The sequence below is a fragment of the Hippocampus bargibanti genome, linkage group LG06 (assembly GCF_051943395.1).
Source record: "Hippocampus bargibanti isolate YZ-2025 linkage group LG06, ASM5194339v1, whole genome shotgun sequence".
NCBI lineage: Eukaryota > Metazoa > Chordata > Actinopteri > Syngnathiformes > Syngnathidae > Hippocampus > Hippocampus bargibanti.
In genome coordinates this window covers 6,197,264-6,216,863 of record NC_142739.1, presented here as the reverse complement: position 1 = coordinate 6,216,863, position 19,600 = coordinate 6,197,264, and the positions used below count along the sequence as shown (strand labels likewise).

General features: G+C 41.6%; 1 protein-coding gene across 1 annotated transcript; it reads left to right on the top strand.

Annotated features, from left to right (window-relative positions):
* The first annotated feature begins 5,197 nt into the window (after positions 1-5,197).
* Positions 5,198-11,092, top strand: LOC148896254 (uncharacterized). The gene is made up of 6 exons (XM_088998774.1): positions 5,198-5,406; positions 6,116-6,199; positions 8,475-8,677; positions 9,382-9,529; positions 9,828-9,950; positions 10,071-11,092. Exons 2-6 carry the CDS (start codon positions 6,139-6,141, stop codon positions 10,136-10,138), a joined length of 603 nt encoding a protein of 200 aa, XP_088854900.1. The 5' UTR covers positions 5,198-5,406; positions 6,116-6,138; the 3' UTR covers positions 10,139-11,092.
* Positions 11,093-19,600: the final 8,508 nt, after the last annotated feature.

Here is a 19,600-nt window from a genome sequence, read left to right as displayed (position 1 = left end):
GAGGGGGCCAGAGAGAGAGTGAGAAGCCCTCCCCACCCAGCCTATATATGGCGGGAGTATGACATCAACTCAAACAGGCCTGTCAGCTCCGAAGTAGAAGGGTGAAAGTTGATCTCAGAAGAATGTTTAAAGGACAACCGACGTCTCCGGACAAGTTGTGTCCATAATTTGTAAAATGGCTTCAAATGACTTCTACTGGGCGTATTTTAATGAGATTCCACCGCATATAGCTGTGTTTTACGTTTTAAGACTCGCGCTGAACATTCAGGAAGTCTTGGTCTCACGCGACGTCAGAAAAAGACTGCCTCCTGACCGTAAAAAAGCCATTGTAGCGTCTTTCCATCACGTCAATGTATTTTGCTGTACTGTTTTTTTGAAAACCGTGTGTTACATCCAAAAGCCGCCAGCAGAGGGAGTCCAAGCTCCATTGAAAGAATATATCAGCCTGTGGAAACGGGCTGATTGATTCCTCACAGCTCGGTGGCCATTTTATTGCCTCCTTTTGGGTGAGACATTCCCCCCGCCCGTTTGCCTCAAAATGACATGGAATAAATTATTTAATCGATTGCAAACATGTATGCTTTCCTCTTCAGAATTATTTGAATCATATTCATAACTGGATGTGTCACAAGAAAGCATATTCTCCGAATCTGAAGCCATTGTTTGGATTCTCCAGCAATGCAAGACGTCTTGGCGTGACGTCATGAACTGGGGGCGGGACTTTCTGAAAATGCCCAATTCGCAGCTCAATTTTTTGCAGATTTTGGACACTTTAAGTCATTTTTATTGGTGTTTTGCATTTGAATAAAAATATCAGACTGCGTGTTTTGGGTATTTTAGATGCTATAAAACGTTTTTCTGATGTCAGTTAAAAAACAAAAAAATGACGTTGTTTGCCCTTTAAGTAACAGTTCACACTACAAATGCGTAAGTTTACAAGATAAACTACATGTATAATAATAATAATAATAATAATAATAATAATAATAATAATAATAATACATTTAATTTACATTTTTGAACATTACCTTTTTGAACACCCAAGGACACTTTACAATAAAAACAACAATACGTAAAACAATAAAAACATGAACAAAACGATTAATAATAAAATAGCAGAATAAACTAGACTATGAAAGCAAGTTTAAACAGGTGGTTTTTGAGGTGGGATTTGAAAGTAGGAAGGGAGTCAATATTACGGATGTTGGGTGGAATTGAGTTCCAGAGTTTGGGAGCAGAGCGGCTGAAATCTCTGCACCCAATCGTGGTGAGACGGGCAGAGGGCATACAGGGAGGACTAGGATCTGAGGGCCCGAGAGGGAACGGAGATTTGAAGTAGGTCAGACAGATGGGGGGGCAAGGTTGTAGATGGCTTTAAATGTGAACAGAAGTATCTTGAATTCAATACGAAGTTTAACAGGGAGCCAGTGGAGCTGCTGGAGGACAGGAGTGATGTGGTGAAAGAAGGGGGTTTTAGAGCTGAGGAATTTTGGACTAGTTGGAGCAGTGACGTGCGGTGAGGTTCATGGCTGGTGAGGCACTGACGTCATCACAGTCAGATTTACAAATATATGAACTCCACAGAGGAGCTTATTCACCATTTGATTGGCAACAGTTAACGTGTTTTGTTTAACATGTCATGTCAGCATTCTTTATATACTGTATACAAACTGTAGCATAGAAAAAAAGAATTAAAAAAAACATTATTATCGTGTTCCCTTTACTTATAAATGAAGTCCAAGTCACAGCCGGTGACATCCATCCGTCACCGGCTGTGAGCTTAACAGTCCGGTGTTGGTCTTCCTTTAATTATTATCTCCTGCTTCGATTGAAAGTCCAGGTTAGAAAATTCTTTCCATTTAGATATGTAATCCACCATTCTGAAAATAAGGCCAAGCAACATGAAAAAAATGACTGGATGGTTGCACTTAACTTGCTAACTGTTTACTGTAGCTTTCCGCCACTAATTCTATTATCATGCAGCCGAGGAGTCGCAAGAAGAATCTCTAATCACCAGCGCCCTCTGTCATGAGGCACGAGAACTGTGTGCCTCACCTATGCACAGTTTTGATAAAAATAAAATAATAATAAACACTGTAGTACAGTGTTTATTATGTACAGTGACTGTACATTATATACACCAGCCAAAGTGTCGAAAATTACTTCATATACTAAATGCTTTTGAACACTTTAATAGTGATATGCAGATGGACAGTAATGCGGTCTCACTGCAGAGCAAGCCAGCACAGTTAGCATAGTGATTGCGCAATCCATGGTGAGGCTCAGCTGGCTGTTGCCTCACCGCTTGTCTCTCCTTTTGAACGGTAAATGTGATTAGGCGATTAGGAATACATAAACCTAAAATGGTGAAGTTAAATGGAAAAGAACATTAAAGTACAAATCACTAAATAATATAACTTTAATTTGTTTTGTCATTTGATATTTCCATGACGACAGGTGAGGCACAGCCTCACCTGCCTCGCCTGACTGCACGTCACTGAGTTGGAGTTTATGGAGACACTTTTGATTGACCCCGACAAGAAGTGAGTTACAATAATCGATACGGGAGGTGACGAGACTTTGGATAAAGATAGCAGTGGTGTGAGGGGGAAGAGAGGGACGGAGACGATTGATATTACGGAAGTGGAAATATGCAGACCGAGTTATGTTATTTATTTGGGAGTGAAAAGAAAGTGAGCTATCGAGGATGACACCCAGGCTCTTGACCTGAAGGGCGGGGCACATGGTAGAACTGTCAATGGTGAGAGAGAAACTGTTTGCTTTGTGAAGGGTGGATTTAGTACCGACAAGAAGATGTTCAGTTGTTTCGCTGTTTAGTTTGAGAAAGATATCAAAGTCAAAGTCAGCTTTATTGTCAAATATGCTAATATGCATGACATACAGCACAGATGAAATTATGGGAAAATCTGGATTTAATTTCTGAGAGGCAAAGTGTAAGGGATGCAGGTGGAAGTGAGGCATCGGGTTTACTGGAGAGGGAGAGTTGGGTGTCATCCGCGAAGCAGTGAAAGTGAATGCCAAAATTCACGTAACGTAAATGTAATAAAGAGATGGGGCCCAGAACAGACCCTTGGGGCACACCAGAAGACACAGGAGAGGACCGTGAAGTGAATGAGTTAATTTGGATAAATTGTGAGCGGCCACTGAGGTAGGAGTGAAACAAGCTAAGTCGGGTGTGCATGACGCCGAGACACCTTGCTTCTTCTGAGACTCTTTATCATTTTTGCTGACTAAAAGCCTCTTGACACCTGTTGCTTTCTTACGAAACTGAGGCACCACATTATCATTCGTCATGTTGATGATTCTCATAGCCATAGTCTTTTCTGAATGGAACTGTTCAATAAAAGCCTGCACATCATTCCACTTAGCCAACATTGTCTTGATGCTCTCACATGATGCTGCAGCCATCTCCACCATCCGTTGCTAGCTTTAAAATCCTCAATAAACGGCGAACTTCGAGGTTCCCGCAAGACGATATCAGAGTGAATTTGCCGTGCTTTCTCTGATATAATTGCTTTATTCACGCTGTCGCCGGCGAGCTGCTTTTCGGTCATCCAAATTAACAGAAGTTTTTCAACCTCTTCTATTACCCGAGACTGTTGCTTTGACAACATGGAAACACCTTTAGCAACACACGCACATTTAATAGCTTCTTTGTTCCGAAGGATGGTAGCAATGGTAGACTTAGCACTGGGCCGTAAAGTCAGACAAACGCACACCTCGTTCATGTTTCTCAAGGATGTCCTTCTTCTCCTCGACTATAATTTTGTTTTGTGTCTTCTTCGGCTGAACACAAGCCTGTGGTGAGGTCTTTTTGGGTGCCATAACAGCAAAAGTAGCCGTGATAAATCCTTGAAGACGAACGACGTGTGCACTCAGAGAAAGGGGGTGTGGAAAGGTAGGCCGTTTGTGGCGATGTTCGGTCGTGTGGTTTGGTGTTCTTCCGCCGAAAATTACTCCGCCAGGCATGGTGGGGCAACGCTCCGTGTGTATCCCGAAAAGTAATGCGTATGCCAAGGTTTAATTTTCATAAATTTAACGTTCGTAAACCGAAAAGTTAGTAAGGCAAGGGGTTCGTAAACCAAGGTCCCACTGTATTAATTTTTGTTGTGTGTGTTTTTTTTTGTGTTCAAGATGGTGCCGCAAGAGTGCCTGCCTTTCCAGCAGCTATTGTATTTAGTTTTTCTACTTCTTCCTTCCGTTTCCTCTTCCTTCCATAACTTTGCTGCTGTGAACTGTAAATTTCTCCACTGCTAGACTAATAAAGGCTAATCCAATATCTCCACTGTCACATTATACTGGAGCACATGCAATGAAATGCAATGAAAGAGGCACCTCAGGTAAGTGGCAGCATGGCATTCAGGAAATAACTTTGAGCTCCAGCTGAGAAAGACCAGAATGTGTATGAGGAGACAATCATAGAAAATGGCAATGCCAAAAATAAAGAATCAATAAATTAAAATCATCGTATGAATTCTGAATCGCGGAATGTTGTTGTCTTTTTGTTTTGTTTTTTTCTGCCTGCATCCTGACAGTGTTGGCCAAGGGATGTTATGTGTGCATTTTATTTCATGAAAGCCTGATTGTAGATGTATAATGTATATCTTTAAAAACACATATCTCATCCATGCTCATCACGAAACATGCCAAGAGGTCTGCAAGTGCACTGATTGCTGTCAAACCCACGATGAGTCCTTGGGTCATCCTGGCCACCTTACAAAAGTATGTTTCAGAATTCCCTCCAGGTTTCAGTAAATTCCCAAATGTACAGTCCGTACAAATCACCAGTGCCACAGACGTACCTATAAATTTAAAAAAATTGAATGGTCGAAATAGTCCAACAAACAAAATTCCCTAGAATGTGCATGTGTTTATCCAACTGAAGAGGGCAGCATAGTTACATATTGTTGTAATTTATGAATTTGAGGTCTTGCGATGAAAGCAGAGTGTCTTTAGGGAAAATAAAATAAAAATGTTTCATTCACTTTGGAAACTTTAACAAAATGGTGCCCGACTTGAAAAAAAACAGGAGTTCCTTCAAGGATATGGGATAAGGGTTGTTATTGTCTGTGTGCGCAACGTTTCTCTAACAGAAAAGAATCAAAATAACTTCCAATAAGCAGCCACATTAAGCCAGCTCAACCTGTTTTTTCTCCCTGCAGAATTGTTTCTTTTCAATCAGAGACTTGACTTTCTCACAGTCATTTTCTGAGCTTCACCTGAATGAAGTAACAATTAAGATGATTAATTTCTTTGATATCTAGCAATTTATTATTTCAAACGATTCATAACAGTCACGGCTTTAGAAAGAATTTTGGAGTCATTTCTAAAGCTGTGTAATTATCATCGGTCAAGAGGTGTTTGACTGGAACCCATTAATTGAAGGTTAGTTGATTTTTTTGGACATTTTCTTCCTAATCTTGAACATGTTTGCATGAAATTTAGATGGAAATATGTGATTTGAAAATATGAATTGAATTCACTTGAATTAGAAATAAAAACATTTTCATTTATGTGGATAGTGCCTCTTGAAGACCAGAAAGCAATTTTAATCAAAGAAGAAATGCATCAGTAAGAATAGTTCTATGAACAGCAGTGGAGGAAATATGTAGTAAACAATTCATTTTTGGGGTTCCACCTGCACTAACATGCTATTGATGAAACACTCAAGAGTGGGTCCAATAAGCAAAAAATAAACAAAAAAACATTCATATAAGTAGTCTTTTTTTTACTATTTGTCGATAATGCAAATGTTCTCAGTTACCTGAATATAAAAGTTAATAAGATATATGAAATAAAGTAAAGGGTAGTCGAAAGTGTAGTCCGCTTTTCACCCAAAGTCCACTTGGATAGGTTCCAGCAACCCGCAATCCTAAACAGAATAAATACCAGCAATATTGAAAATGGATAGCTGCATGCGTGGATGAACAATACAGTGAAATAGATCATTGCGCTCACACCTTAAGTTTTACTTTTGCATAATTTCATGATTACAGTGTTGAAGATGATTATTCTTGTATTGCATGAAATGACAAAACAATACTGTCAGTTGTTGACATGATAACCTGAAGTTACCATGTATTCGCTTTAACAGATTAAAAGGAAAATACACAAAGGATGAGGAAGAACATTAACGTGTTGCTCCTGATCTTGATCCACATCTTCACACCCTTATCAGGTATGTGCTGTTGTTTTTTTTCTTGACTTTTTTTTTTTTTAATCTAAACCTGCAGTTTTTACAGTGGTATGAATAAGCATTTGCCTCGTTCCTGATTTCTTGTGGCTCTGCATTTTTGTCACATTGAAATGTTTATCATCATCAAAGAGATTTAAATATTTGTCAAAGACACAAAATGTAACACGAATGGGATTTCAAAATATATTTTCAAGGATGTGGAAAAGTACCACCTAAACTTAGCGAGTGGTTGGGCCACCCTCAGCAACAACAATCAAAATCAAGCGTTTTCTTTCACTGTGGAGATAATTTGGGACACTCTTCATTCGGGAATTGCTTTAATTCCATCAATAACAAGCAACTTATCCAGGCCCTGAATTACCTAGCAGTCACAGACCATCACACCATTTGAGTGTTGGTGTGTTGTTCTTTTTCTCAAATTCTGTCACATTTACACCAGACTTCATGAAATACATACATTTTAAAAAGCTCAACTTTCATTTTGTCACCCCATTAAACGTTCTGTCCAAAGTTTTATAATTCATAATTGTTTTGCAAAACTGGGGCAAGCTTAAGTGTTCTCTTTCATCAGCAGTGCCTTGAATGACGTTTTTGTCCAGTCTCTTCCTCATTGTTGAGTCACAATCACTCACCTGAGGCGAGGGAGGCTGACAGTTCCTTCGATGTTGTCATGGATTCTTTTGTGACCTGGCTGAGTCATTAAGTGTGTCCTTTCAGGCTTATTTCTCTTGGGCCGCCACTGTTTCAAACATTCTCAATTTGTGGATAATGCTCAAGCTTTAGTGATTCATTTCTAACATTTTTCAAGACCAGATGATATCAGTGACTTTATTTCTGTTCTGTTCCAGAATTTCTTTGGATCATGGCAATTTGTTGTTTTTCTCTGAATCCTTTGATGAAATTGTGGACTGTAAATGAGGGAATCCCCAGATTCCTTGCAATTGTACGCTGACAAAGATTTGCCCTTAAACTGCTGAACTATTTACTCACGCAGTTGCTCATAACGAGCTGAATGCATCCTCCCAGTAAATGACTGAAAAATTCAGGGAAGCTTCTTTTATACCGAATCATGGGAGCCAGCTGTTCCCAGTTGGCCTGTCCACCGGTGGGATGTTCCAAACAGTTCTTTGATGAGTACACCTCAACTTCAGTCTTTTTTGCCACCTGTTCAAGCTTTTTTTGGAACTCGCAATGACTTCCAAAAAAAGCTGTTGTAAAATATTAATCATTATAGTTGACAAAAAAAATCCATTTTCCATCCATCCGTACCACTTATTCCTCATTAGTCCCAGGGGGTGCTGGAGCCTATCCCAGCCGTCTTCAGGCACTAGGCCAATCGCAGGGCACACAGAGAGAAACAACCAGTCACTCTCACACTACGGACAAATTATGGCCATACATGTTGTGATAAACCGGAGGATCCAGAGAAAACCCACGCAGGCCTGGGAAGAACATGCTCCAACACTCCACACTTGATGGCCGGACCGGGTCTTGAACTCATGGCGTCTGCACTGTGAAGCCGGCGTGCTAACCACTCACCGACCGGGCCACCCAGATGTCTATTTTTTTTTTTCAATTAAATATAGATTGAATATGGTTGCCAAATCATTATATTCTGTGTTTATTTCTGTTTAAAACATGTCAACTACATTGGAATTAGGTATGTAGAAGGTGTCATGATCTGGTTGGCGACCAACGGGGGGCGCTGTCGGCCCCGCCTGCACCTGCACAGGTGCTGGTCGTCCCGATCAGATTGGCGAACAGCGGGTAGCGACGTCAGCCCTGCCGGCAGCCTCGCAGGTGCTGGTCGTTAAAATCAATGACACTTAAAAGGACACCTGGCACGATCATCCGGTGCCGATTCATTGTTTGTTTGCTGCTTGGTTGCAGCATGCATCGTGTACGTGTTTGTTTAACCTTGGCGGGCTTTTACTTTTGGTCTTCTTTTGCTACTTTGTATTTTTTCCATTCAGATCATTTTGATGTTTTGCATTTTGTTCCTGCTGACTTTATTTTAATACAATATGTCAAACAACCTCCTACTCACTCCTGCCTGCTTTTTGGGATCCGCACCCGCCATCACCACCTCGCAAAACGTGATAGAAGGGATCACATACATTTTTTTATGATTGTCAATATTTTGTTTTTATTTTTGTCAATACACTTTGTCATTCGATGACAAAGCATTGCTTTAAATTTTTACCTATAATGCACAACAGCTGAGATTTGGTACATGTATGTCTTCTGCATTTTGCAGCACAAAACACAACAGCTGTATCTCCAAATGCAGCAACAGAGATCTTGAGACGGCCAGCAGATGTCTCTGTGTTTGTGGGGGACCTCGCAGTGTTTACCTGTGCTGTGCCTGAAACATCTCCTGTTGTCACCTTCACCTTGCTTGGTGGTCATGGCAGTTATAGCCTCACATGCCCTGGTGGACACGTGGAAGATATCCCCAAGGTCAGATAGCAACTAGAAACAATGTTTCGCTGTTAAGAAGTACTAATGATTTGTTGTTTTAACATTCTATTTCGTGTAATCTCAATGCAAAAAAAAAGTTAGTCTCTCAATTGCCAATTATAAGTACCATTTTGATGGCCCTCAATATTCTTCATTGAATGCAGGATGGTTGGAGGTGATGTGGGGGGATTAGAATTATAATCACACGTTAATCACAGAAAGATGTTTCCTTCTTCACATATTTTCATATTGTTTGTGGCCTTGCATCAAGATCTCAGTTTGATACTCAAGGGTGTTGTCAGCAACACCCTTTGCATTTTACTGCCACTGACATCCATAGCATGCAATTGGTATACATCCAAAAAAAACTTGAGTCAAGTATGAAGAGTTGCACACATGTGATGCCGAGTACACATGGTTTGGGGCCCCCAAATTCACCCATTTGATGATTTTCTTTTTTCCTTCGCCACATTTTTTTATGTTTTGCTGTCATTTAAGATGCCAATCAAAGGCATAATATTAACCAAATAAAGATCCAATGGCAGCCAATGGGAACTTCATTAAAGGGCAATCCAGGTACATCTTAAGCGAGGGATCTTTTTGTCTTTTGTCTTTGGCTGCCGTAAATCAACCAAAAAGTGTCCAAATTAAGCATTGCAATTATCTGGTGTATCATAATGTTATGCCCTATTCTGTATCCTTAGGCTCTTTATGGAAGTTGTCACATACAAAAAGGACTGTCACTGGCTGTGTGGACCTTCAAAGGAACTTCTAAATCCGACAATAACACAAGAGTTGTTTGTCAGTTACCAAATGGTATTGACTCTTCAACTGCCACCCTACGTATCTATGGTGAGGACAATCACACAATGCATCCATCCATCCATCCATCCATCCACCATCCATCCATCCATCCATCCATCCATCCATCCATCCATCCTGAAGGCCTGAATTCACATGATCTCAGAAAGGTGAGGCAGATATGCTAACCACTCATGGTGGCATGCTACAAAAATCTATCATATCACACAACCGTTAAAGTAAGCATTTTTTTTTTTTTTTTTAGAAAATGGCCATTTTGATGATAGATCAAATCGGTCAGACTTGACATTTTATTCCTTCAACTAATGTCTGATGTCTTCACTCTTAGATAATGGCATGAACATCGCCATCCTCATTGGCTGTGCGATTGGGGGCTTCTTTGGCATCATCCTCGTATTTGCTTTGTCTTTCATATTACTGCAGAGATCGGAGGCCTTCCAGAAATGTTTTCGTAAGTAGAGGCTCAAATCTGACATGTTTGTTTTATCAGGAGCTATGCTGAACATCCAGCTTAGACTCCCTGATCATTACAAGTTATTGAAGTTGGGATGTTCTTTTTTAATCCTTGCAGGGGTCAAAGAAGATGAAGACGATACATTCTCTATTATATCTAAGGATTTTGCAAATCAGAAAAAATAATTATTTCATGGTTTTTCCCAATAATCTTCAAAACAACAAATGACGATGAATCGAATCCCAATTAAACCCTAGAATCTGCCAATGAAAAATACGAAAGAAAGAAAGAAAGAAAGAAAGAAAGAAAGAAAGAAAGAAAGAAAGAAAGAAAGAAAGAAAGAAAGAAAGAAAGAAAGAAAGAAAGAAAGAAAGAAAGAAAGAAAGAACCTTCATTGACATAGTGATTTAAACTACACGTTTTGAATATGAAGCGTTGAAGGATTGGGTTTGCTTTTGGGGCAGTGCTTGAAAGTAAAAAAAATAAAATGGGTGCAGTGTTTCCTGTTCCCTCATGGAAAAAAATGAATTAAAATATCATATTTTGAGTGTTTATTTAAACCTTGAATTGCAATGTAAAATATTTCTAATCCATTATGTATTTCCGTTTTGAAATTAAAAACCTTCTAAGTGTCATTCATGTAGGGCTCCAATTTGTGGGCTACATTGTTGTAGTCAATCTCAGCGCTTCCCTGCATAATTAAGTGAATTTATGTTCGTTTTTTTTTCCCATTTTGTTTATGAATTGTCTTGGAAAAAAACATTATCTTATGGATTTGGCCAATGTAGGCCAATAAAAGCCGATCACTTAAGTGCATGCTGCATGTGTGCTAATGACTGTCATGAACAAAACAGACTGAACGTTGTTTATACCAGTGTTTTTCAACCTTTTTCAAGCCAAGGCACATTTCTTCCGTTGAAATTATCTCGGGGCACACCCCCAGCTGAAAATGTGGGGAAAAAAGTATCTACTGTTGCGTAATGTATGTATGTGTATGTATTTTTTATTATATTATTAATAATATAATAATTATTATTAATAATTAACAATATACCAGCCACAGCATACACAAAACACATGATGTGCAACACAATATGACAGGTCATAACATACAACATATTGTTAATAACAATTAAATATTGTATTGTATTAATATTGTTAAAAATAACAATTAAATATATATAAAAATAAATATATATTATAAAAATAATATATATTTATATATATAAAATATATATAACAATATGTTATATTGGTAATATAAGCTTTTTTTAAACGTTGAAGAATGATATTATATTATAACATAGGATTATAACATAGGATTTAACTAACTATTATTATTATTATTATTATTATTATATTAAGTTAACTATTTAACTGTGAGACTAATAAAGGCATATCCAATCCAATCCAATCCAACTAAACACAAAGAAAAAAGTATTTTATAATCTTTCATATTTATATTTACTCAGTGGTAAACCTGGGCCTGTTTGGACGAACAGAGAGCTGATATCCTGCCGGGATGGATGAAAGACACACACGAAGCTCTTCCTCCACAGCTCTCAGTCTTTCTCTGTCTTTTGTTTTTACTGCAGTCAGGCTTGAAAAGCTCACCTCACACAGATATGTTGTGGAAAATGGGAGCAATGTCAAAATAGCTTTGTTAGCCAGCACGGAGAACTCCTTGGCAGCTGCCAACCAAAAACTGTCCAAAGGTAGATCAGCAAAGGTTAGGTTGAGGCCACGATCTTGTCTCAGTTCAGTTAGTTCCTCCTGCTCCTGTAAAGACATGTTTATTCCAACAGCTGATGCTGAGCTGAATGGGTCCCTAACCCAGCCAAGGTGCTCCGTGGAAGCTGAAGAGAAATAGAATGTCACTTCTCCTCAAGAGGTTTGCCTGTTTGCCCGTTTGTTCACGCGGGCGAACAAAGTATTCCACAGTTTTATTTTGGACTGAGGGGTGTTTCGTTTGGAGATGGCGTTTATGCTTACTTGGGACCATAGCGCTGTTGGAGAGCTTTTCACCACAGACCAAGCACAATGGAGTCGGTACCGCTGCATCTCCGGTAAAAGTAAATCCAAATGAAACATAGCTTTCGTTGTATTGGCTCACGCCAGAAACCTTGCTCGACGTCACTGTCTTTGCTTTTTTTTACCTTACCTTACTTTACCTTTTTTTACCATACTAGGGCCTTCATTTGGGTCCGGGTTTTGTCCAGGGTCCACTTCTGAGTCAGCATTTTTCCTCTTCAAAAACCTCTCCATCACTTTTACTGTTGTCCTGCTAGCCACAATCTGCACTTGCCGCGCTATCCATGCGTCACTAATTCGCTTGTCTCAAAGCGAATTAGTGACCACAACTACCCGCTGTTGCCACTTGCTGATATGGAAGAGTACTACATGATTATTCTGCCAGGCGCTAGACTGCACAGGCACACACATCGGATAATTTCCCGCGGCACAACTGACAATATCTCGCGGCACAGTGGTGTGCCGCGGCACACTGGTTGAAAAACACTGGTTTATACAGCTCAGAAGTGAAGAGCTAAATGAAAATGTGATAGCTAAGCACTGTGCTTGGGTTAGTGTTCCCCTAGTGGCGATCAATCTTCATGCGTTGTTGCTTTTTTTATTTTTAGTGGCTGTTTGCTTGAGGGGTGGGTGTGAATTCAATCAATAAAAATATAAACATGGAGGAGCAAAGACTCGAGGCATCTTTCAACAAACTTTTTGTTAAGCCCTCAAAAGTTGAGTGAAATCATATTCACTGACACAAAAGAGAATAAGAGAGATAGATAGATAGATAGATAGATAGATAGATAGATAGAGAGAGAGAGAGAGAGAGAGGGGGTGAATAAGAGAAAGAAAAATGGAGAAAAGAATGAAAAAAGCTGAGCATAATAATGGACTGCCCCCTTATGTGTATGCATTTTTACATACTAAAATGAAGACACTCTAGCTTTCAGTGGCTCAATTCACAATATGTGTGATTTGGCAAAACATGACCAGAAACACCCAAAACAGGGAAAAAAAACAAGAAAAACTTGCCAGGCTAATGGAGCAACTATTTACAGTATGCATCGTGACCACCTGCGAGAGCCTATCCCAGCAGGCTTCAGCCAAGACCCACGAGACTGCATGCCAGCCAATCACAAGGTATGCATGGACAAAGACAAACTATTATTTTTGGACGCACATCGCACCTAAGGATAATTTAGTCTTCCATGCATGACTTGCAATGTGGGGTGGGGGCGGGTTGGGGGGGCTTGGCATACCCAGAGAAAAGTCGCATAAACACACTGTTCTACCTTCACACAGGAAGCCTCCATATCAACCCATGACCTCTGAACTGTGAAGTAGTCTTGCAAACAAGTGAGCCACCGTGTCGGCAACGTTATTTGTGTCTGTCCTCTCACATATGTACAATGGATGTGCTCGCTTCATTTATTTTTAGTGCAATATGTAATCACACTAGTTTGATTTTCAATTAGCAATACAGTAGTAAGAAATATATGATAAGCAAAATGCAACCACATTTATACGATTTTTGGGGGGGATATTGTTTTAATCTATGGTTTGTGTTGTGACACCTGTGTCAGATATACAAATATGCATCAGCAGGAGAGAATTCTCTCTCAGCTATTGGTTTATACAACAGAGGTAGTATGCAGCAATGTGTTGGTTCAGCTGCTTCCTTAAATCTCTTTCTGTCTCTTGTATCTACACGAATAAGACTTGGTTCTTCGCTGTATTACAAAAAAAATATTCAACCGTTGATCGCCTGGGTTTCAGACAACGCAAGTCAATTTGTTTTAAGGCCTCTCATTGCTCTGTTTAGATACAAACACACGAAATACGACCATAAGAGCGTAACTTCTGTGCCCATGTGTGTGATTCCTGTCAATGAAACAGCTGTGACAATAACAATGACAATTTGCAATTCCAAGATTGCCCTGATATTGTCACGTTTTGCGTGATGGTGATGGCGGGTGCGGATCCCAAAAAGCAGGCAGGAGGGAGCAGGATTGACAATTGACAAATTGTATTAAAAAGGTCAGCAGGAACAAAATGTAAAACATCAAAATCATCTGAACAGAAAAAAATACAAAGTATCAAAAGAAGACCAAGAGTAAAAGTCCGCCAAGGTTAAACAAACACATGCACAGCATACAATGCATACACAATGCATACAAAGCATGCAACAAACAATGAACCGACACCGGATGGTCGTGCCGGGAGTCCTTTTAAGTGTCACTGATTAAAACGACCAGCACCTGCGAGGCTGCAGGCAGGGCTGACGTCGCTACCCGTTGGTCTCCAATCCGAACGTGGCAGTCCGCCACTGATCGGGACGACCAGCACCTGTGCAGGTGCAGGCGGGGCCGACAGCGCCACCCGTTGGTCGCCAACCAGATCATGACAGATATGGCCCCCACAGCCAGCACGTTGAAATTACATTTACAGTATGTACAACCAAATGAACTCATCAAGGAGAGCAGGAAAAAGAAACAAGAGAAAGAAGAAAAGAAAAAAATGAGGAGAAAAAAAGCACCAATATGTTTCTGCCCCATGAGTAAAGTAGTGAACCAGGAAACATCAAGGCAGCTTAGCTTACTGAACATTATTAGTTATTTGTTGAACAGCACCAGCAATATCCAAATTGAGACAAAACAATATGCAATAATCGCTGGCCGGCACCAGGATTGGTTCGATTCGAACTCAGAGGAGACACGGTCCCTTCTAAAAGCAAAACATGAGGACCACAAAGCTCTGCTGTCCTGCCCCACAACTCTCCCCCGGAAAGCAATCTTTACTGCAGCAAGGGCATCAACCCAGGAGCACTCCATGTCATGGAGGACACCTGGTGGTTGCAGAAGGCACATGAGATCCAATATCTGGAAGACTGTAGGAACACCCAGGGAGTCTACATGCCACCCAAGCACTTTTCGACCCTAGAAAGCGAATACTTGCTCCAGTGTAATCTTCTGATGGTTCTGCGCTCCTTAAGGACCGCCATGAGATCCTCGCTCGCTGGGCAAACCATTTTGAGAATCTTATCAACACAACGAACCCCGTCAACACACACATTTTGGACAATCTTCCAGACCTACCGCCAATCACGAGCCTTGACACCCCATCGTTTCTGAGACCCGGCAAGCCATCGCGAGCCTTAAGAACAACAAAAGTACTCGACCTGATGGCATCCCTGCAGAGGTTTACAAACACTGAGGTTGTCTACTCATACGCCGTATGCACCTCCTTATCCATAACATCTGGAACATGGGAACCTTCCACAGAACTGGAAGGATGCCAACATCATTGTAGTCTACATGAAGAGAGGGGACAGAACAGCCTACGGGAATAGCCGAGGAATCTCTCTCCCCTCCACCGCAGCGAAAATGTTGGCCAAAATAATGCTCAGCAGGCTGGTCAAGCATGTGTCAGACTCTGTGCTTCCAGAAACGCAGTGTGGCTTCCAGAAGACAAGACCGCATACATGATTTTTGTTTTAAAGCAGCTCATGGAAAAGAGCAGAAAAAAATCACCTGGACCTCTACATAGCCTTCATTAATCTCAGCAAAGCCTTTGACAGTGTCAACCATGAGTTGCTCTGGAAACACATCTGCAAACTTGGGGTACCACCAAAGTTTCTCTGCATCCGCCAGCAGCTGCATGATGGGATGCAAGCCAGATTACTCTTTGGGGGACTCCAGTCAGAGCTCTTCTAGGTGAATGCTGGGGTGAAACAGGCCTGTGTCTTGGCTCCAGTGCTCATAAACATCTTCCTATGAACTTCAGTAAGGTGATGACTGTGCTGTACTAGCACACAGCTCAGAATCTATGTGGCATGCTCTCAACACAATTTCTAGTTTGTACCAGTCTTTTGGTCACCAGATCAACCCCAACTCCCACACCACCCAGCCACCGCCGGCACATTACTACGGTTGAGGCCTTCCACATCCAAATTGAGACAAAACTAGGTGCAATAATCCCTCAACAGCTTCAGTGCTTAACCAGTGTAGCTGGAGAAACCATACATAGACATGGGGAGAACATGCAAACTCCACATCGGAAAGCAGGAGCAGGAATCAAACTCTGCATCCTTGAACTGTGAGGCTGACGTGCTACCCATTCTATCACTGGGCCACCCTTTGCAGGAAAACCCATCCATCTATCCATTCATTTTCTAATCCTATTACAGCTGTCTTCAGGCAATACGTGTGGGGCACCCTGAATAAGTTGCTAGCCAATCACAGGGCACACAAAGAGGAAAAACCATTCACATGCAATCAAGTGTGTCCTATTAAACAAACATTTTGGAATGTGGGAGAAAACCACAGTACCTGGAGAAACCCAACACAGGCACTGGGAGAAAATATAAACTCCATACAGGAAGGCCGGAGCTGGAATCAAACCTTACACCCTGCACTGTGAAGCAGACATAGTGTAAAATGTTTTTCCCAATATCAGAATATTTGGTCGCAGTCACAGATCATCAACAGGTTCTACAGCAAGTTTAAAAACCATTAAATAAGGATACCAACAATGGAATATTCAGAATTATTTTTGTATTCTGTTTTTCCCCATTGGTAAACTTGCTTAGAACAGTCCGAAAATTTGGTAAGAACAGCAGTATTGAGCATTCATATACAGTAGATGTTGATAATGCACTACGAGCCTTTCGATGAGAAGGTTTCTTCAGCCATCGTCTGTACGCTGACGAAGCCTCTTGGATAGGAGGGGAAACGTCCGACACCTTCAAAAAAAAGTACAGATGACGGCTGAAGAAACCTTCTCATCGATGGACCACTCCTGTACGACTGAGAGCTTACACTGACGTACTACGAGCCTTTCTATAAATGCGAAATGAAATACTGCACATTTTTCTGAACTTCTCCAGTTCTTTTAAGCAATTTTAGTTTGCAGTTTTAGGGGTGAAGAAAATGCCGGGGCAATGAAAACCAGCACTACAATTTTGATTTTTGTACAATGGTAGTCACATATTCAAGGTTTGTCATTTGGAAATATATCGCATCTCCATTTTATTCATTTAATAAGTATTCAACCTTACCCCTCTTTAATCGCAGAAACCTGTGGTGTCACACGTGTGTATGATTTTGAAGTGCGCCTTTCAACCCTTTCATGTCTTTCAATTCCTTGATCTCCTTGATTTGCGTCTCACCCTCACGCATAGCACACGCTTGAAAATTGTATAAAAGGAGCTGTCGCGGCACAGAGAGATTGGGCAGAATCATCTCAGACTCATCTCGGACTCACAGACTCAAAGAGACTTGCAAAGACCCGCACAGGCACGCCGGGCGTCGGACGGACTCCACGCCACGATCAAGCTCTCTGCGTCACCTGCCTGGGAGATCTGACAACGAACCTACTTACAAATAAAGAGAAACATCAAACTCTTTATTGGCGAGCCAGCCAGGAGGATTTTTTCCCTCCTCCTCAGCCCAATCAACTCTCCAAATGGAAAGAAACAGATTTCCCAGCCGCCCGTGATCCCGGCACCTTCACAGCAAGACCCATCGGGCCGGGCTCCCGATGGGCCGCCACCACCCGTGGGCGCCCCGACCCCACCGTGAAACCTGCCGCACCCTGATGGCCAACACCGTCCAATTCGCCTGGCGACTCTGCAACTAATTGCATCGTTTATGTCCACGATTGGACATCATATATGTCCACGATCGGACATCGTCGGACATCGCTTATGTCCACGATCGGACATCGTCGGACATCGCTTATGTCCACGATCGGACATCGTCGGACATCGCTTATGTCCACGATCGGACTTCGGGAAGACGCTTCATGGCCGACACGGCCGCCGACGTCAGCGTGCTTCCTCAGCGTCCTGCAGAGCGCCATGGCAGCGCGATCATCGCCACCGTCGCCGATGAGCGGCCTGTCCGTGCCCGGCAACATGACCAACCCCACGCTTCTTCGTCCTCACAATCCATCATCGATCGACTCAAACTGGCAGTCGTAGAGCACCCTTTGCCGTGCTCCCGTACAACGACTCCAGGCACCACGAAACTTCCTCGGCAACCACCCCACCGACGCCTGCCATGCCCGGTGACCGTCATCTTGCCTGGCCTCACCATGTCGCAGAATGACTTGTGTTTTAATTTGTTTTTCCTTCATCGCTTTCACCGACTTCGGATCCAGGAGGGGAGCCCTGTGGCGTCACACGTGTGTATGATTTTGAAGTGCGCCTTTCAACCCTTTCATGTCTTTCAATTCCTTGATCTCCTTGATGTGCGTCTCACCCTGACGCATCGCACACGCTTGAAAATGGTATAAAAGGAGCTGTCGCGGGAAAGAGAGATTGGGCGAACCACGGGGCAGAATCATCTCAGACTCATCTCGGACTCACAGACTCAAAGAGACTTGCAAAGACCCGCACAGGCACGCCCGGCTCATGCCCGGCGTCGGACGGACTCCACGCCACGATCAAGCTCTCCGCGTCACCTGCCTGGGAGATCTGATAACGAACCTACTTACAAATAAAGAGAAACATCAAACTCTTTAAACCCACTACTTATTCACATCTTTTATGATTAATATTATTAGTTTGTGTCGTTTACCTCATCTTCCACTTATTTGTGTCAGTGACGTGCGGTGAGGTTCATGGCTGGTGCGGCACTGACGTCACCATAGTCAGATTTACAAACATATGAACTCTACAGAGTAGTTTATTCACCATTTGATTGGCAACAGTTATCGTATTTTGTTTAAAATTTCATGTCAGCATTCTTTATATATAAAAACTGTAGCATAGAAAAAAATATTTAAAAAAACGTTTTTATCGTGTTACCTTTACTTGTAAATGAGGTCCATGCGCCGCTCCTTCTGAAGAAAGGCATCAATAACTTCTTTGTAGAAGCCTTCCTTATCTTTCTTCAGTTTTAAAAGTCTGTCTGTCTCAACGGAAAGCACTGCCAGTGAAGAAAGTCGTCCTTGATCAGTCCTGTTCCGACTGTATGTTTTCAGTGCTGAGAATGACAATCTTGTCTACTTCTACAGCAACAAATGGGGCTGCACCGATCTCCTTTTTAATGTCATTCTATAGACATCACCAACTGCTTCAATTAAATCGTTCTGTATTCTGTTTCACAGGCTAGAAAATACAGTGGATGCCCCAAAATGACTCGCTAGCCTGTCATCTTTCTCAGCGAAAGCATGTAATAGTTCAACATAGTTGCCACGATTAGCAGAGCCTTTACTTTCATCATTTCCACACGAAATGCCAGCTGTTGTTTGGCAAGGAATCAGGTGGCATTGATGAGATCTTTTAAAATCTCCCGGTTCTCCTTTACCTTAGCATTGTGGATGCTGATGTTGAGTCTTCGCTCATTTTTGATGAGTCTCCGTTGTAAATTTTTCAGGTCACAATATCCCATTTGAGTCCAGACATTGTCACAAGTTGAGAACAGAAGGCAGGGAAAGCAGAAAAGGCGGTTTCTTGCTGGACATCCACACAGCCAGCCTTTTCGTATGTACCAGTCCGCCTGAAAAGAGCGAGTATTGTGTCCCGTTGTCTGAAGCAAACCTTTTAGCTCCGGTATTGGTCTTCCTTTAATTATTACCTCCTGCTTCGATTGAAAGTCCAGTTTAGAAAATTCTTTCAATTTAGATAT